At 38.7% G+C, this 21,280-nt stretch overlaps 1 protein-coding gene across 3 annotated transcripts in view; it reads right to left on the bottom strand.

Moving 5' to 3' along the window:
• DCLK1 (doublecortin like kinase 1) overlaps positions 1-21,280 on the bottom strand; it is a 252,098-nt gene that overhangs the window by 217,890 nt on the left and 12,928 nt on the right. For all 3 annotated transcript variants that reach the window (XM_054164723.1, XM_054164721.1, XM_054164720.1), the window contains exon 3: positions 19,495-19,841. In XM_054164723.1, coding sequence (XP_054020698.1) covers positions 19,495-19,841 — 347 coding nt within the window. The remainder of the gene's footprint in view (positions 1-19,494; positions 19,842-21,280) is intronic.

The raw sequence follows: 21,280 nt of genomic DNA, 5'->3' as shown, positions 1-21,280 counted from the left end.
TCAGTAATCCATCAAGCTGGGAATACCATATAAAGGCACCAACTTGCTTCAGTGAACTTCAGCTATCCACATGCAAACATTTTCTAAGCTAAGGTAAATCCAAAAGAACTCCTGAGAGTCAGCCTGAAGGTCTGCCAGTTCATGTAAGCAGGGCTAGTACTGGGTGACAAAGGACTTTAAAAACTGTCAAAAATCTAGAAAGTATTAGAAGTGCTTTTTTGGCTGCACTTACTATAGGAGGCTATGCCCTGCTGAGTACCTACAAAAGCAAAGTGGCTGCAGGTAATGCAGCATTTCACTTAAGCTATAGAACTAGAGATGCTATCAAATTTCTACTCACTTGGCTTCTCCTTGTACTCTGAGATGCATTGTGATTGCACAATCCTCCTGGAATTTTAACTACAGGAGAAAATAACTATTCCTGGCTTCTTTTCCTGCACACCTGTGGGCAGACAATACTATGCAATAGTTTTTCTCTTTCACAGGAGTATCTATATTTCTGCATATAACTAACTACTCTGTACTACACAATACTCATTTCACTCTCCTTGCATCTATTCCTAATACTAACTGACTGCAAAAACCACTGGTGACCAGCATTCACGTTAACACTATAGTAGCAGCACTTCATTGGACTAAATTAGACTTACAGATTCTACAATAAGGTCAAAAAACCCTATTTATGTCTACATCAGCCTCTCCCAATTCTCTCACTCTTTCAGTCTCACAGAACTATTTATTAGTTTGTCTACATGCAAAGTACAGTATTTTGTCCCGATTACCACTTACAAAACTAAAAAGCAAATGAATGCCCTCCTTTGAAAATATGTGCATTCTTTTGTAACAAAGTCCAAATTAATTCCTGAGCTACTTTGAGACCATGCACTCCGAAATTCACAGCTGTAAAATTGACGGCTGCAAGGCAGCCTCAGAAAGAAAATTCTACACTAACACAGAATCATGACTCACAATATGCTCCTTCTATCTGCATTCATTTTAGAAAACTGATGAACTGATGACAGGTGCCAGTTTGCACTCAGATGGGAATCCAGATTGTAGTTCTATCAGAGGTCAAAAATGAAAATACTTTTGGAGTTCCAGGGAGCCTAGAGAACCATGTGGCCAAGAGTTATCCTAGCAGTGCTCATTTTTAATCCTATTGTCGCTGGGATATGTGGAAAGAGAATAGTTGATTGCTCTCTGCAAATCACAGAACTGGGACTTATCTTGCGTTATAAAAATAGTTCCTTTTTTAACCAAAGAATGACACAATTTATTGTATGGTTAGTTTAACTGTTCTGAAAACATGCATTTTCCCAGTTCTTTATGTCCATGCAACTATTACATCCTTCCACAGGAGTCCAGTACCTGCACATAACAAGACAGTTGTGATGGGTGAATTACAGAGAAGCCAATACCTCAATTAGACCTAAAAAAACCCAACCTGTTCCACCTAACAGTCAATATGGAGTCCATACTTCAGCAAATATCAAGCTTTTGCTTTCACTGCCTGTAAGTGCCAAGAATGAAATCACTCTGTAGCAGTGTCCCTGTCCTTTGTGCAGCAGAAGCTGTTCCTTGGCAACCGATGCAGACAATTCTGTTGCCACAGAAACAGGAAAGACTAATTTATAAAAACTCTGAAACAAGGCAAGTGTAAAAGCAACCCTAACTAGGGAGAGTATATTCTGTATTACTTCCTAGAGCATTCCCACAGTTAAAAAAATAATAAAGACTAAATTATTAGGCATAATTCTCCATTAGTTCTGCAAAATTTTGTTTACATAGAGCAAATGTTTCATTGCATCAGCAGCAAGCAGCTCCTTTTTCCCTTTGGTTCAAGTTGGCAAATACATCTGAAGATTTATACTGCAGATGAAGAGGAACACTTCCCACAATTTATCTTTTTGGAAAGAGACGGGCTGAGGGAAAAAGGCACAGAACTGTTGAGGGGTCTTCTGGATAAGGCAAGTGTTCGCATAGTGAAAAGGTAGAACAATTCTGTATATCATAGCTCACATAAGCTTAAGACTGTATATTCAACCTTTCTCTTAACAAATATTTATTGGCAGAAAATATTTTGCCATTAATACTTAGAAAGATGCCAGAGACAGCCATCTCCTGAACACACTTTAACCCCATTTACATTTTGCATATGTACATGTGTGGAGGGCATGCTCAAGGCATACCTTTTTACCAGTGAACAGGATGGAGGGGAAGCCCACCACATACTGCATTTCCAAAGAAAGGAAACCAATCTCAGCATGATACATTCAAGAGAAAGTGAGATGTTCCTACCTATGTGCACAGCATACATTCTCCTCCTACCATCTTAGCTTCAACACTCTGCAATATGCCATGACACATACACAGAGTTAGATAGGCAGTAACTATTTACTGACCATCTGGCTATTGACAAACATGGTATCAGTGACAAGAATCCTGGCTGCCTCACCTCCACAAGGGGAAAAGTCTGCTTGCAGCACTAAAGAGAGCCTGGATTACTCATCCAATACAATTCCATGAAGTCACTGGAACTGCTTCAAAATTGTTATTGCTCTTTCAAGTTTGATTTAGGCAGACCATAAATTCAAAATCTATTAGGAAAGTACTGAAATAAATAGTCCAGAGTCCATACACTGTATTTCCATGGACAGCTAAACCGGAACTGAAGACATCAGCAGGTTTAAAAGAAAATGCATCCTCTTGATGCTTTCAGCAAATCAAAGAAATCAGTCATACCACTGTACTCACTCTCAGCTATTCAATGAATTGTGAAAACCAGTATTCTCACTAGTGATTATCACTGAGATTGACAGGTGTGTGCTCTGGAGAAATGCTGCACATCAATCAGTTGGGGGGGGTGGGCATTCCAGCTGAATACTTGCCCAAGCTGCCCCATCATAACACCTTGCTTGTTATGTAAATTAAGAAAGAAATTAGGCACAGATAACATTGATTTTAACCCAATAGTGAAATTATTTCTTAGATACAGGGTGCTCCTAAGAAGTTTCTCCAGTATATTACATTAGGCACCAACAGCCTATTTTCCACCACAAACAAGCTCACTCAAACAATCTGACAAAATTACTGCATATAGCTTCTCTGGAGTTTTTTGAAAGTAAGTAGAGGTTAAAAGTTAATTTAGCTTGAAGGGTTGGTGTACCAAGTATGTGAAGCTCTCTCTGCTATGGTGCTCCTACAGAGTGAATATTGGTCTATTATCTCAAGCAACCAGTGAACAAGAAGACATCACCTCAAAATGTATCAAAGGAGGCTTAGATTGTATACTAGGAAAAAAAGTTTCACCAAAAAAGGTGTCAAACATTGGAACAGGCTGCCCAGGGAGGAGGAGGAGTCACCATCTTCAGATGTATTTAAAAGAAATACAGACGTACTGCTTGGTGACATGGTTTAGTGGTGGGTTTAGCAGTGTTAGCTTTATGGTTGGACTTGATAATCTTAAAGGTCCTTTACAATCTAAATGATTCTATAAGCAATAACAAACATTTGCCCAGTACCTCTGAAAGTAACAACTTCTACAATTTCACATGAAAGCAACGCACTTCGGTAACTCTAAAAATCAGTACCAGTGTGAAAATAATGACTCTATTGATGAGAATTATTCTCAAACCTGAAAAGATTTTAACAAACATTTTGAACTAAGTGGCAGATTATTTGCATTTATGTATGACAGAGCAAGATCAGGAAGAAGCACCCCAAACTTTCTAGTAACATTTTCCTCTGCAAAGACAGCTGTATGTGCTATCCCATAAATGCAAACTTCCCTTATAAAGACAGCTGTCTGGTTAAAGACCAAGACAGACAGGCTCTGCTCACTACCTGTTCTTCGCAGAACCAAACTTCACAAATCTGAGCCATACTAATAAGGGTCAGGAAGAAGATGGAGTGGTGAAAATACACCAGAAAAACAAAACAAAAACAAACATAACCAAACACACACACACACAAAAAAACCCCCACCCCCACCAAAACACAACACCACAACTGGGACTGCACAGGTTTTGTTTACAATGTTGACTGGAAAACAGAAAGACAGATGGAAAGACAGACATAACACACAAAACCCAACCAACCAACCAAGTCACCCCCCCTCCAAAAAGGCAGAATTAAAAAAAACAAAAACAAAAAAATATAACTCCTTATTTGTTATTAAGACAAGAATGTGAGCACTGGATTGTGGATGTATGTGTACATAAGCACACAAAAGAGTTCCAATCTGCCCTTCTCAGGCATCAGGTGGGCAGATTATTGACTAGCAGAGATTTATGCAGATGTGTCTGAAGAAATGGAACCTGAATTACACAGGGTCATAAAAGAAAGGGGGTGGGGCGTGGGGGGGTGGAAATCCACAAGCAACAAATGTAGATTAATTGTATCCTTGTTCAGAAAATAACTTTTTGGGGGGAATGAAAAAGCAGCACCCACCCACCTTCCGCTTTGCCACCTTGCCCCTTCCTACACACCATCCCCGTATAGGAGAGGAAAAAACTAGGAAGACTCCAGTTTGCCCAGCTGTTTTGCAGATGGTCTTGCCTCTCCATACAACAATTTTGAAGCAAGTAAATGACATGTCTGAAGAGAGTTCTCAGAAGGTATGAAATTTTATGAATGAGAGGAGTACCAAAACACCCTGGTTAATTTAGTTCAATACTGTATTGCAGGATGCGTCACAATACTTGAAGCCTGTTAGAATTAGCCAGTTGACTCATGATGGTATTATTCACACATGGCACTTCAGTCTTTTCTGAGAAAGGAAGCTCAAGAACATGAAGCCTACAGAAAATCTTAAAGATATACAGAAAAGAGCTGTCCAAAGGGAAGAAAAACCCAAATTATGTTTCCACTAACAAGATAAAACAAAGTGGGGCTACTAAGGCTATTAAGCCTTTTGTCTGCTAGAATTTTTCATTCAAAATATCCTTTCTTGGCTTCAATTACAGCTTCACCAAATGAACTCTTGAGATATGTTTGCAATTAAATGTTTTTCAGGCTCGCTCAAGGGCTAACAAATACCTGGATATAGTGCAGCTTATGTAGATGGCAGAAGCTCTATGTTACTTGTGTTACTATTGAAAATGGAGGAGAATCTACCCTTCTGTGTCTAACAGGCCAAAAGAAGGAAGAGAGGACACAGTACTCGGGATTTGCCATGAAATACCTGCTGCTTCTGCAATACCTAGAACAGCCCTTTTACTTACAGTGCTTCCACAAGAGTTTCATGGGATTACAAATCAGTTCCTTTTCCTGACCTACATGTAACAGGCTTCTATGTAAAAAGCATGAGTGATCTTTTTGTGTCTCCAGTAGCTCTGTACTCTTCCCACAAACTCTTCTGTCCTTGCTGTTCCCTTTGTCACCATTCCAGTCTACTAGTGTCATCCACGACAACTTTATATTGTCCTCTCAATTTTGTCTGTATCTCCTCCAACAAAGTGCAGATTATCCAGCCTCATTCTCGTCTGCCATGTCCACTATTAAACAATTACCCTCACCTTCTCTACATCTTTAAGTGACAGAGATTAAGTGTTAAATTAAAAATTAATTATGTACACCTTAAAGGCAAAGTGTCTCAGTCTTATTTTGCACAAGCCTCCCATTTAACTATTATCCAGGATTTTCAGCCTAACCTTGATTAGGACTGCAGGCAAAAGTGCTCTTTGTTCTTTCTAATGCATCACACACCCACTGCACCTTGCAAAACTCTCCCAGCTCCACTTGACAAGCTGAAAATGACTTGTCACCTTTTTTAATCTGCTTGGAGTTTTTTGCACTAAGTTTAAATACTCATTTCCAGGGAGTAATCTAAAATAATACAGAAAAAAATTATAAGGAAAGTTGGTACACGTCTTTAGTGAGGCTTTGTTCCCAAAGAACGGAAACACTTATTGTACAGACAGACTACCATTGACTTGGAGTACAAAAACTTCCCACACACTCTATCTAGGTTGTTCTGAGGAGAGAAATTTGGAGCTGTAAGGCTGCCTGTCATTTCAGGACTTCAGAATTATGTTAAGTCGTGACAGGCTGTTTAAAAAGAAGAAAGAAAAAAATCAACAGCTAAACTTGACTGTGTAATATCATAAAGTTCCTGTTTCAGTGGTACAGCAGGACAAAATGCTGCAGTTTGAAACAAAAGGCAAGAGAGGTCCCTCCTCTGCAGGAATACTGGAACTGAACTGGAGGCAGTGGTGAGGAGCTTCAATCAGTATAGCCACAATATAGGTCATTTTCCAGAGCATCTGCCTCATTTCATCAGTCCTTCTGATTATTTGCCAATAAGAGAAGCAGCACTGCTAAAGCTTTCCTCTTCCTACACAAGTACAATGTGACATTCAGTTGTTCCTCTCCCCCTCTTTCTGAAACATTTGAGAGCAGTTCCTACTGTATGCTGTGAAAGATGACTGTCATTCACTTGGACTCAGCACAAGAGAACCCAGAGATTTATTTTTTTTTCTAGGACAGCCCTCCTCCATCTGCAGATAGAAGAGTTTTTACAGGGATGCCACATTTAAAAGCTACTCCTCCTACAGTGTTATTGAAGACCTGCCAAAGTAAAGAAACTCACATCCTTTCATTCTCATCACCTCCCTCCTCTCACAGACAACCAAAGTATAAAACACACCAGGCCATATACCAGGACCTCACATTTAAATACTGCTACTTAAACAAAAGTATAATAAACCTGTAATGTAATTTTTCAGGAAGATGCATTCCTAACAAATACTACTAATATATAATGACTGCTATACATCTTTACTCTTCTGCTCCTTTGATTCTGCATTTAAAATTCTCTAAATATTTTAAAATAATTTTAGCTTCATGGCATTATTTGTTCTCATATCTTAATGAAATTCCCTGGGTTACAAAACAAGGTGGGGGGGGGAGGGGGAAAGGCATTCAACTGAATAGCTTTTTGTCATTTGATTGTTACATTGGGTAAGTGTATTTATTGTAGCAAATACTTTAACTGAAAATGTCAGACATTAAGTACTGGGAAACTTACACAAGACAATAAAAAGGTTTTATTTCCTTTGAATCTCAAATGATAGAAATGGAACCCCAGACAGCCTTTACCAGTTGCTTGGAATGTCCATACTACAAACACTAAATATTTCTCTCACGTTTATTTGTTGCTACATTTAACCAAAATTCCAAGTACCAATGTTCCTGGTTCTCAGCCAGTTAGAATAGCCCTGATATTCCAGGTTCATCCCTTTAGATGCTATGTGTCTCTCAACTTTTGCTCACCACACCAAGAACGATCAATCCTAGTATTAGTCCAGTTGTGTTTACATAAGGTGAAGAAATGTTAATGTCCTTGATGGAAAAGATGTCCACATCTGCTTTCACAAAGATCCTAATCAACTGCACAAACAATAAACACTTCTTACTTCTATAACCCCATTCTCCTACATACATGTTTTTACACCATCTCATAGTAATGAAATGTTCAACAGTTCTTATGTTAAAAGCCTTCATGTCATGCTTACTGCACTCTCATCTGGTTTCTGTTCCTCTAGTTTTGAAAGGCCATTTGATTATTCATTCCCACATTAACTGCTTCATATTTGCCTTATTAAATTTTACACTGATTACAGTTCTTGTTCCCAATTCATCAAGATCACACTCTATTTAAACAGATTCCTCCAGAGTATTGGCAATGCTCTTCATTCTGCCCCAGAACAGATGTGATCTGGTTTAGAAATGGAAACATCCGGGTATCAAGTTGTTTCTGTAAGGCCTTGAAGCTGCCTTCTTTTTCACAACCACTTAGAAAACTGACTGCTGAAGCACAGGAGGGACTTTTAAGTAGAAAGGATAACATAATAGATGTACAATAGCATTTCAGGTAGCCACATAGACTACTCAGACAATAGAAAACAAGAGTGGCTTTTTATGTTCCAAGTGCTTCCGTCCTAAACTCAACTGCTTAGGTGTGAACTCTGCTACCACCATTGTATCCACACAGGGACATGGACTCTGTTCATGCTTGTGCAGCTATAGTAAAGAATTGGACAGAAAATAAACTATTCTGTATCAGCACTGACAACATCATATATGGATGTTTTAATGATCACGAGCTTCTACATTTTTAACCTTAATCTTAAGCGCCAAGACAGAATTACAGCATGTATTAATTTATTCTCATGAGAGTACAGGGTTTCTCATTAGCAGTGTCTACTGAGCCAGGATCATTTCCCACAACACATGCGTGTTACACTCACCTCCTTCTCAAAGTTATTTCCTCTCCAAGGAGCATGTAAGTGTGCCACTTAAACACCCTGTACATTGCATTAGCTTTAACTCAGATTTTGTGTGGGTGTAAGATGCAAACACAGATTCCATAGATGGAGAAACAGCAGAAGGGTAAAGAAATCTTGATTATAAGCATACAAGATTTACAGACAGAACAAAAGAGTGGACTACAGAATCTAGATGTTGTGCTTAGGAGACCATTTCACGCAGGACAAACTCCACAGAAAGTGCCGTTTGTCAGAATGTGCTAGATTTTTAAATGAACAGGAGTTGTGACTAGAAATCAAAAGAGAAGGCCATACTGAAATGAGTAGTTAAAAACTACAAAAGGTGAAGGAATCTCCTATAAAACCTCCAGAAACATACAAACGATTCAGAGGTGTGGCAGTTCAGGCTGGGTGCCTCCTGTTCCTGCCGCATCAGTTACGCCCTTGGTGTCCCGAGTGCCCAGCCCAGTAAGGTGGACACAGGAAACAATCCTGCACTCTAGAAATCCATCTGCAAAATCATTCTCTTCCTCTTTATTCCCTCTCTGCTCCCATGGGAGATGCTCCCTACCGGGTAACGGTGGGGGAGTATCTCAGGGCCTCTTAGGGCTGGCTAGGCCTAATGCCAGGAGGCGAAGGGAGGGAGCAGTCTCAAATCTGGTCAACCTGAGACCAGCCTAGCTGGGGGGGGGGGAAGAAAGAGTCCTGGGGGTTTGGGGTACACCCTCAGGTGGTGAGAAGGGAAGTGTTGGGAGGCCTTTGGATGTGCTGTAAGAGGCTCCATATGCTTTGGGTTATCTTTGCCACTATGCTTTGCAGTTTCTGTAGAGCACGAATTATTATTTTTTTCCATTTAAACTTTCCATTACTTTCCAATCCACTTGTGTGTCATTCTTTTGCCCCTTTCAGGGGCAACAGAGGATCTGTCCAGCCTTAAACCAGGACAAGAGACATATAAGATGTCAAGGAAGGGAACACTAGACAGTAGGATGGATATTTCAGGGACAGATGGAATAAAGAAGGTGTCAAAGGTTTAGCATGCTATATAGCAGCAGCTGCAGTCTGCAATTCAAACTAATGCAAAATAGACACATAACCTGGCTGTAAAGAAAGGCAGGTGAAGGTATTTTAAATAGCAAACATTCTTCTATTTAAAAAGTCAGCATGTGCATTTCAGGCAACGTTTTGCCTCATATTTAATCAAAGGCATTCTACCCTGGTGGCTATTCCACAAAAAGATGCTCCAAATCTTCCCCTACTGCCTGGCGGCTTTGAGAAAAAAACATTGCTTAAACCAAGCCAAAATGATAATTAAAGCAGTTCAAACTGAGATTTCACTCCCTGTTCACTTTGATGAATAAACGTCTCTTACCGTTTTAAGCTATTAAAGCTCAGAGAAGTTTTATTTAAAAGAAGTTTCAGAAATCCAACATTTAATGGAAAACCAAATCCACCAGAACAAACTGATTTGGGAGAGGCAGTCAGCCTTAACTACTTAACATGAGTTTTATTTTCAGTAACACCCAACTCTGAATTCAAAACTCCACAATGCTTTGCCAGTTCCAGTGGGAGCATACTACAGTCTTCTGTCTTGCTTTCTGAACTAAAAGTCAGTTATCTCTGACAATTTAACACCCATCTGTGTTCATTTTTATCTATTTGTGAAGTAACATACCCTGTCCTGCATGCCTCAAGTCCTCAAAGACTTCTTTGCACTTCTGTCTCTGACCTCAAGAATGAAGCTTGATTCTCTCCTCAGCAGCCTTCTCAAACCAAAACATCCTTGTAGCAGGTGGTCTGACCTACTTCCAAAATTTGTTGGGAGGAAAAACAAAGTACTTAATGAAATTTCAAAAATAAACCATACGTGATATATGTTTTGTCACATACCATTAACCAGGAACATCAGGAAAGCAGTCTTAAAAGAATTTATTTCTTCATAACAATCTAAGCTGTTTTCAGAGCACCACTGTCTTCATTCAGCATAATGGAAATATTTTAACCTACTGGTAATTGTATTAGTTCCTAAATCTGATTGAGTCTGGGCATTCTGCCCCCATGAACTGGCACACAGTAGTAGGGACAAAGATTCAGAATAGATTAAGTCAAGACTTCCTACAGGATTGAGCAAATTAGTTTCAAGCTTAAAGTGGAATAGAGGGGGGAAAGAATGCACTGTACATCACAGATTTAATAGTTCTTAATATTGGTGTCCCTGAAGAACCTCTGTCTCAGTTTTACTTCTACTGGAATTCACAGCTGAAATCCTCACACACACGGTGTTGCAGTGAAAGAATTGCATCTCCAACACACAGCAAGGTTCATTGAAGAAGAAAGCCTTCTGAAGGTAGAGACCTGGATTCATCTTGACTAATCTGAAGAGCACCTGAGAAGTATATAATTGTTCTAGGCTCAATTTCTAAAGAAAAAGAATCGCAAGAGGCAATTCCAGACTGAATAGATTGCCCATTGGAATGGGCTGCCCGGGGAGGTGGTGGAGTCACCATCATTGGAGGTGTTCAGGAGGAGACTTGTTGGGGTGCTTGGTGCCATGGTTTAGTTGATTAGGTGGGTTGGATTGGTTGATAGGTTGGACGCGATGATCTTGAAGGTCTCTTCTAACCTGGTCTATTCTATTCTATTCTGTTCTATTCTATTCTAATATTACATTTGTGGCTTTAGCTACTCAAGACAAGAAAAGTGCCTGGCTTAAGAAACTGAAAAGTATTGAAAGTAAGTTAAGATGCTTCTCAGCTGACCACAATTTCAGAAAAGAAACTGGGTTCATAAAAGCTTAATCAGAAAAAAAAACGTCAAAATTGGGTTGTCATTATGATTTCCCCAACCATCAGTAATTTTAGGATTATTATGCCAGTATCAAATACATTTTGTGATGTTTTAAAGGTCTTGGTTCATATAAACAGAAAAGAAGAAAAGGAAAGATCAGGTTTCACAGAAAACCATGGCTAGTTTCAGAATATTTATGTAGTTTGCCTTCTCGATAGTCATTGTTCACAGAATTATTTTCTTCTACACAACAGCTGGGAAAAAGGTGCTGAAGGGAAAAGTAAGTGGAAAGGAATAAACAAATAAGTAACCTGAGACAGCATATGTCCTTGATAACTGCTCAAACTTGAGTTTGATTTAAACGTTATCACCCTTTAGGTTATTAACTCAACTCTTTCAAAAGAGAGATTGCCAAGATTTTCTAAGTGTTTGTGCAAGATTTCAAGGCCCAACGATCCATGGGGAGAATTAGACTAAAACGTTTCTTTAAAAAGCAAATACTGAAATTCCAACAAGCTGCATGCAGTATTAAGAAATTTTTCCATAAACAGTATGATTTAATTTCTTGGGAAAGGAACATGCGCTACCAAAAAAAAAATAATTTAAAAAAATAAGAGGAAAACATTCGTATTTTCTTTTGATGATGCTTAGAATTCTGCTAAATGGCTGGGAAGTTTTAGCCGTCTTCTAACAATTGGTTTTAGAAGAAACAGAAACAATCCAGCAATCCAAGATTCATTATGCTTTTTTACAGTCTTATTACATCACATCACTTCAGAGTAAGGAAACATACGACACTTATTTATGCCAGTGGAAAAATATTACAAACAGCAACAACTTCAGAGAGCAAAAATAAATATTGTCCCAGTGAACAGGACAGTTTGACAATACACAGTGAAGGAACTTCAAACTATAGAGCTTATCTTGTTCAGTGAAAGTCAAGAAATACAGTACCTTAACAGAACAGGGGAGAAGAACAGAGGAAGTTTATGGTGACCACTACTTGAAAGCATCACAGAAACATTCCTCTGTTGACACAGAACCTGAGAACTGTGTGGTACTGCGCAGAAGAAACTTTCCAATGATTACAAGTAACCTCATGCCTGTCTCCACCAAATAGTCACACAGCATCTGCAAGTACTTTTCAAAGTTCTTTTTGATGAAAGAAGCAAAAAACCCACACACATTCACTCCCAACATAACCATACAGTTGAGGTTGCTTCCATTTTCTTTTCCTCTGCACCCTGGCCAGCAATACATAAATCAGAACTTAGCATGGTGAGAAACACTTCTTATTGCTCATGAAGCAAGGCTCAGATATAGAGGAAAAGGGCACTTACTCTAGTAACTGATAGTTCTGAATGACCACAACATCTCCTTTTCCACCAAGACAACCTTCCTCAGACTCACCCAATCCTCAAAACCTTTGAGGAGCTGGAAATCATTCCTCAATTTAAAAAAAAAATAAAAAGCGCCTCTGACTGTACATAAACTCTTTAATGAGTAGCTGAACATTCTTATAAGACAGTAAGATGAACCTACACTATATTTAAAGTATACTGCAGCAGATCTGCAGGTTTTCAGCCATATTAAATTAATAACAGCTTTTCTTTTGCACAGCATGAATGCCAATCTAAAGGTCACAGAAGAAGGCATCTTCTCTTCTTAATTTTCAGTCAGCCTACAGTTCCTAAGGGATGCCACTTGGCAACCCTGGAAACTCTTATTGTGTGAGAGCTTATGGAGACAGAGCTACACAGTTGTCAGTCTCAGCTTAATAGGAACCGACCCTAGACAAATGCATTAACACACTGCTTTCAATTAGGAATGGGCTTCTGTTCCCTCCTTTACAGAAGCCTTTATTTGAGTAACAATTAAAATTGTTAGTCAATGTCATAACATGACACCAAAACAGCCTACTCAGAGTCACAAGAGTTCAAGGATCTATCACAGCTCTCCTCTAACACCAGAATAATGCCTACTGTCAGCAAACTGTCTACTCTAGCATGTCTTTGAACGGCTTTGAATCAGGTTTTTATGCCTTCTTTTTACTGAAAGTACAGAATTTAATAACAGAAGTCCACTTATCTCAATAGGAATCATAAGAATCTTCCAAAATCCCCAGAGCCCATCACCACCTATTAAGTGACTTTTTGGGGGCTTTTTGTTTGTTTGGGTTTGGTTGGGTTTTGGACTGTTGTGTTTTGTTTTTTTTTCTTTTGGGAGGGGGTGTTTGTCTGTTTGTTGGTGGGGGGTTTTGTTTGTTTGGGGAGGGGTGGGGTGGTGGTGCTTGTTTTTTATTCTGCCATGTCTTCAGGAAGGGACCTTTTCTCCAGTATTGAGAAAAAAATCCTCATCTTTGAAATCCTGCAAAATTAGCCACAAATCATACATTTTCTAGAGAAAGAAGGGAGTTTTTGATAAAATATACTGCAGGCAGGAAGGAGGGAAAGTGAGGCACATTAAAGGCTGGAGAGACGCTCTTTGTTCTTGGAGAGTGTGTCTCAGTTACGTAACATGGTAATCTGTCAGCATTTCCCAGCTAGGGCTCTAAATTTCTTGCTTAAACCTGAGCAGCGCAGGTGTTTTCTGAGAGGTATGGCTGCCTTTGGAAGTCCTTTAGGAAGAACCAGCTTGTACAGTGTAAGCAAAAGGGGTTTCAGGTCCCCCGATGGTAGTGAAATATTGAAGTATCACCTCAAGAACACAAGCACAAGTTTCTCTAGTTGTTCCTTTCATGCTAAAATGCTTGCAAGAGCTGTAGAAACCATTTTACTTAAATGCTTGCTCAGAATTGGTCAGTATCTGCGCAGCTACGTGTCAAGAGAATTAACCACGGTTCTCTGCTCAATTAACACTAACTCTGCATGCCTGTGACTGGTAGGGAGCTTCAAAGTCTTCAAGAAGAGACAGAAGTTAAAGTTACTGTACTCAAGAGAGGTCCTACAGAAGATAAAATAGCACTTATTGTCCACATTTTTCAGACTAGTAATGATTTTAAGTTGTGTGCATCTCAAGTGAATTGTAACTACAACCGAGGAACAAATAAATAGAACATGAAGTCAGTCAGCCCTTAAAATGAAATGTGCTGTCTATGTTAAGAATGGAACCAATTACAAATACTGATGTGAATTAAAAAACAAGTCATTTGCTGCACATCAGTTTTCTTTGTTTAACATTAACTTTGTCAAGGTGGTAGCATAACATGAGTTACACAAATACCAAGTTGAGAATGTCTGTCTTTGTGAATGATACTTACCTTGTTTTATGTAGGCTTTTCTGTACCAAGGACAATCCAGGTCTAGAAAAAAGACACTTGATATTTTTAATCCATCCTGTGAAAGGGTAGATTTGGCCACGAATTTATTGCATTATGAAATGGTTTCCACTCGTTAAATACAAACCCACAAAAAAAAAAAAAAACACACTTATTTTTCTTGAAGACTACTTGCTTAAAACAGTAACAGTAATTCCATATTAAAAACTAAGACATTAGCTGCCTTCACCAAGAGAAGTCCACAGGAATTTTTAATTTATTTTGTATCCTAGGATACCACCTTAAGAGCAAGCTTCCAATAAAAAACAAAAACATTGCACTTCGTGAAGAAGCTTGAAACTTTCCAGAACTGTGATGTTCTCTTTCCTTGAAGGCACAATTTTTAAATAACTATTTTAATAGCGTAAAGCAAAGTTATTGAGGGACATCCTCTACCTATGGTTTCAAGTAAGAGTATCTGTATTTCAAATTTGTAGAGGCAAATTGATTTGTAATAACATTTATTTATTAAAAATAAAAAAAAAAAAAAATCAATCACTTTTATTCTGGTATCACTGCCACTGGAAAGTTACCTGTCTGGAGCCAAACTGACAATATCATGCATAAACTGACAAATAGTTTGCATTATTGAATCTTGTTAAGGTAAACAAACCACCTGTTCAAATAGGTAGGTCCCATTATAAACCACATTTGCTCTACAAAATGCAAATGGAGGACTTAAAGGTAAGAAAGCACTTTTGTCCAAAATTTAGTCTTTATCTAAAGATGCAAACTGTAAATATGCTGAACAAATACACACATCACAACACTTCTAAAAATGGCACTGTTTCATAATTTTGCTGCTATGTGTGACCTTCATTAGTTTTCTTCCATTTTAGCCAAGTGCGCCAATTAAACAGAAAGCAGAGAACTGAGCTCGCAACACAATAATCAGGCCTTATCTCCTCAAGCAGATGGTATCCTTGATGCTTGCATTGTGTCCACACACTGCCTTTACAAAACCATACTGTAGCACACAAACTAAAAATGACACCTTTTGCTAAGAGACATTTAAAAGCCAAACTGCAATGGTGCAGCTACAATAAAGCAAGACATGAGAAAGCAAGCTATGAGAAAGTGCTCCTCCTCTGCACAAATGTATGACAATATTAAGGGTCCACACTAACAATACCTTTTCATATACTTAAGATTTTAATCTGGAAAAACATTATTAATACTCACAGTAAGGGCATGCCCTCATGATCTGTATTCCTACAGGTAGCCATAACACCTACTCATCTATTTTTATTTTTCTTACACAGCAAAGTTGGCAAGGAAATCATTGCAAGACCTCCTCCTGGAAAGGTTTTCATTTTGGCCTGAGCTCATAAAACAGTTTAACACCTCTGAGAGTCCCACTATCTTCTTCAAATCCATCAGCATCTTACAGGGAAGTGATTGCTTCTCTTCCTCTAGAGTACAAACAGCACCACTTCCTTGTACCAGGAGGAAAAAAAAAAAAAAAAAAAAGTATATCCATAAAAACATACATAGACTATTCCATATATGAGAAGAAACCTGTCTGGCTTTGAGAAGTCATCAATAATCGAATTGTGTAAAGCATATTAAATGCAAGCCAACGATAATGTGCTACACAATCAGATTGCAATTGTATACTGTGCAATATTCTAAATTTTCAGAAATATTGATGTCAAAACAGAGATTCTGAAGAGTTGCAAGAAAATGCAAAGTCACTCTGTCTGTAAGGCGAAACACATTTTAACAAAACTGAATTAAATGCATGAAATCCAAAGTAAATACCTATCCGATGCTGGGGGAAAAAAACCAAGTTTCAGTCCCTGAAAGGCCACTAACCCAATGAAACAAGACTGGTTTGTCAGGGTCTCTTTTATCAGGGGTTGTTTTCTCAGGTTCTTTTGCAGGTTTAATTTGTAGGGGGTTTCCCTGCAGTTCTAAGGAAGGCCCACAAAGAACCATGTGCACCTAAAAAACCCTGATTTTTTTCAAAACTAGGAAGGAATTCTGGGGATGGAGGAAGCAAATGGATGTCATGGAAGAGCTTTTTTCCTAGCAATCATAACTTTCCTTAAGTACTTAAGTCCAAGCACTACCTCTATCATCCAGCACTACCTCTACCATCAAAATAAGCTCTTTACATTGTCATCAACTTTTATAGACCATAATTTAAATTCCTTTTAACTGAATACAATACATAATCATGTATTTTAGAAGTACAAATCAAGACATCAGAACTAACCAAGCTGTTGGAGACAGAACATTAAAGTTCAATTCTTCAATGTGTAATGTCAGCAGGAAACAGCCACCTAATGCAGATGCCCAGTTCGGATTCTTGACTTCTACTACTATCTTTTTTTATAGCCTGAGGCATCCAATGATAGCACTCAACAAATGGCATCTATACCTCATTGTCCAACTGCACTAACTATTTATGGGACTTATGTCAATTTTTGCCATGGATGGGCAACTCCAGTCTTGGCCTCATAAAAGAGATGACTGTACAGAACAGCTTTTCTCCAAGTTACATTCACAAAAAAATAATCCTAGGAGAGCCTTATTCTCAGTAAATTACTTTTCTTGGCTCAGAGCTTTAAGATTTTATTGCTTTTTAAGTTAGTGATGAAAGATTTAATCACAGATTTGTTAGATTTAGCCACTGAACACAGGCTTCTCCGGAACCTTTGAAGCTCCAGCAGGAGTCACAGGAGAAGTTCCCAACTGGCAAAATTTTGGATTTACCATGGATTTCCTCTCAGTAATCATTCACAGCTTGAATTAGCAATAAAGAAATCCATCATCATGCCCCCAACGCCATCTGGGCGATCAGGCTTTTGGCAGAGAAAAATGGAGCAGCAATTGCCTAGCAGCACAGGAAATCAATGACTTCCCCCAGCACGAATGAGCAACAGGCTGCTCCTGCTGAGTGCAGGATCATTCATTTCCCTTCCTGACAGCGAATCTGCTTTGTACATGCAGTGAGCAAAGTCTCCATTACAGTGGCAGGACACGCACACTACCCCCCAGATCCTGCCCTTACCAGTAGGATTAGGTAGTGAGCTACACAATTTCAACTGTATAATCAAAGAGGGAAGGACTGTGGAGATACCAGTCTCCTGGGAAAGCCTTTAGGTTTCAGGCTACAAGGTAGGCAACAAATATCTCATTACAATACTGATGTCAGCTCATCTCAGATCCCAGGACTTGACAACATCACAGCCAAGAAAACCTGGTCTTCTCTTTTCCCCCAGGAGTAGTGTAGTACTATTTACTTCCAGTAATTAGAGCTTTAAAACAGCTGCAAAGGTCTATTTTTCATTTTAAGCACAACCATTAAAGAGGAGTTTGGAATATTAGAAGAAAAACAACAAAATCAACAAAACACCTGAGCACATTATCCAGGAGACAAACAGCCACACTGGCATCATTCCAGGTTGCACTTCTTCATAACCAAACCACAAGTTTATTTACATATACAATACAAACCAGACACACATCCCTTTTTATTGAGAGGGTTTGCAGAAACTGGAATAGTCAACATCTTCTGTCAAGGTCACAGCAGAGACCATCGCTGATCTCTGCAGCTTTAAAATCCCAACTTGTTCTTCAGATTTACTAACCTTAGTGCTCCCTGGAGCATGAGGCAATGTAAGAAGGACAGGAGTTGAGAGCTTCCCCAGACACACATTTTACCCTTGCTGCAGGCAAAAAGAATTTCACATCCACATTTTCGCTCTAGGTCAAAGTGTCCAACAAAGTCACAGTAACAGAATCATTACAGACATGTATGCAGTCTTCAAGAACTGAACTATTGCCTGTAACTGGTGTCAGAGGTTGCTGATACAAAGTAGCAGATGGAAGCAACTTCTGGTCAATACAGAATGGCCTTGATTTGAACCAGAGGTCCAAATAGGCAGACTGTCCATTAACCAGCCCTCTGAGATCAGAAGGTACTGCTGAAGATGTTTCCAGAGCTATGCCTGCATATTAACCCCAATAGTGTTAGGATCACCACTCCATCTAGCTGACTAGATTTACCAGTATCAAGAATATTTTGCAGCCTCTCCTGGTAGCTACACTGGTAGCTGCATATCTCTGAATCACCAAGCATAGCATCTGTAAAACACAGTTATGTTACAGCACAAGTATCTTGGTCTCTAGTAGCTTCTAGCTTCTCAGGGAGACTGCTTGCTCATCTTTCTACCCACATGTTACACTTCTATCATTTCTTCAGTTTAATAAGTTACATCTGTAAATGCAAGTATCTGCTTTATTTCTCTAGAGTCACCATTGCTCTAAATCAATTCAGGTCAAGCTGAAATTAGTCTTGTCCTTCACCAGGTTAACAGCTTCTTCAGTTTTGCTATAATTAATACATGTCCGTAGATGAATTACAAATAAATGAAAGACCAAAAAAAAAAAAAAGAAAGAAGTAGGGTTATTCTGTGTTGGTTTTTTTTTGTCTCTCCATCTCCAAGTTCAGTAAGAAGTCTGTTAAACAACCCACTCAACTGCAATTTAGTAAGTCATAGGGGAAAAATAAAAGAGAGACACTGCATTAAGGTATTTAATAGAATATGCAAGCTACAAGATTTTCCCCAACAAATGCGGTCATCACACAACCCTACCTGTTTTCCTGCAAAAGGGAAAAAGCTCACTCATTTTCTAAGCTTGCACCTTCTTCATAGTCCATTCTACCTGCAGTAAGTTTCATTGTTTGGTCACTCTGGACAGCAGTAGGCCTGCACTTATCATGGTGGAATGTGTCCTCACTGCTGTTCTTACAGTTTATGGAAAGGCAAGGACAACGAGTCATAGAACTGCTGCAAGAAAAAGCTGAAACAAGTTAACAGAATGAGCCGCTTCAAAATTACAACCTTCATCCTACATTTCCGGCATACAGTGCCAAAACCACATCACACTTTCGACTGACAGATTTAGAGCTATTATTTATCTTAAATGACAAGCCCATCACTGAAGCCAAGTAATGCTTCATGATGTGTTCCTGAACTGCTAACACTATAAACAGTGGAAAGCCTAATTCTCTGTTCTAAAGAAAAAGTCATTTTTTTATTAACATACTATTGTTTTCTTTTTGGACAATTATATTTTCTTCATGCTGAGAATAATCATCATGAAAACTCTTACCTGTTTTCCATCTAATGTGTATAATCGTTTAACCACCCCTGAATCCAGCTTGATGGCATCAGTTATATCAGTAAGAACTTGTTCAAATGAATGTGCTGTCTTCTTGTTGAGCAGAATCCGGACTGCTTTCCGTGGTTTCACTCCGCTCCTGATGATAGTGACTAGTTTAGGCCTAATGAAATCCTTATTCTCTTTTGTGTCTGGAGTACCTCCTTTAGCAGTGGCAAGAGAAGGTACTGAACGAGAAGTAGAAGTTGTCTTGACATTCACTGACCAGTTTGGGTTTACATTCTTCGTGTACTCCAGTTTCTTGAAGGGTTCTATGGAACCACATACATAGCTTTCCCCTGCAGAAACAAAAGTAACAGACCTGCACGTCAGATCAGAGGAGGGGGGAAAACCAAAAACAACCATAAAAATCACACACACACACAAAAAGGAAAATCCCAGAAAAATACCAAATCAAATCCTTCTCAAATTGTTAAACATAATTCTTATCACTTAATGCTTAATGCACTGATCTCTTCCCTCCCAGAATGCTATAGAATATAAAATGCCTATTAAAGGTCACTCATCAGCTAACCATTGAGAAAATGCTGTTAGAAAATCCTTGAATGCAACTGTTTCCTTTTCAGAAAATGCCATCTGCATGGGGATGACTGCTGTCAGTAAGTAGTGTTCATATCTCATCAGCTGCCTGGACCCAGCACATTATCACAGTAGTCCCCCAGTCTTCATGCTTACATAGCCTGCTCCTAACAAAACAGCAGGCCCGCAACACTTCAGATGAAATAATATAAAGCATTATCAAAAAATATAGGTTACAAATTACTTTCCATTAAAAGTGGATTAAAATGTCATAAGAGATTTGTTAACATTTTATTATTTAAAGCTTTAACCAGCATAAACCCAGGATATATACAGGCAAGAAATCTTACTGTATTATTCTACTGATGTAATATATAGTATGGGAGGAAAGGAAGGAAATTAGTTGCAATTAGGTTTCTCACAATAAAATTTACCATACTTTAAAGGGGGGAAAAATGGATTGTAGCTTATATTTCTATTACAACACTATCTACAATAAAATATTTTTACAACCACACAATTTCTGGGGAACTAGAAGATGGCCAGAAAGCATCTTAATCCAGTCCAAATACAGGCTGCTGTGAAAGAGGAAAGTGCTTGGGTGCTCCAAATCACTCCCTTCAGATTGACTGAGTGACTGGGTGAGTTTGATCAGCTCAGTCATCTGACTGGACACAACAAAGATAATACTAATTTTGCAGTAACAACCTGATCCAGTTCATTCTCTGGATGAAACAAGCAAACAAACAAAATACCCAATACTAGATCCAGTAAAACTGCACCTTCTGGCAAATGCAGTTAAACGCCATTAGAAATAATGCAAAATCCTATCCTGAACAACAGTACAAAAGCATCCAAGACGTTTTAATTCTGGGTTCAGCAGTTCAGTGTATGCTAATAGCACACAAGGCTTCACATTATCAGTCTAGCCCAAGTTATTACAATAAAAGAACAACATTCAATGATCTATCTCCTATGCCAAAAAGCACATAATCAGATTTTCCTAATGATCCCTACCCTAAGGAAATAGGACTCACAGTTCAATTACTAAAAAAAAAAAAGCATTTAAATTTTATTTCTGGGCACAAATTTTAAGGATTCAGGGCACCCAACCCAATCCCAGCACACATGAAATGCTAGTAGATACACAGACTTATTGCATTTAGAAGTGAGAGCAGTTAGGATTCACTGGGACATG

Source organism: Dryobates pubescens, chromosome 10 (genome assembly GCF_014839835.1).
Source record: "Dryobates pubescens isolate bDryPub1 chromosome 10, bDryPub1.pri, whole genome shotgun sequence".
Classification (NCBI taxonomy): domain Eukaryota; kingdom Metazoa; phylum Chordata; class Aves; order Piciformes; family Picidae; genus Dryobates; species Dryobates pubescens.
This window is presented reverse-complemented; position numbering and strand designations above follow the sequence as displayed.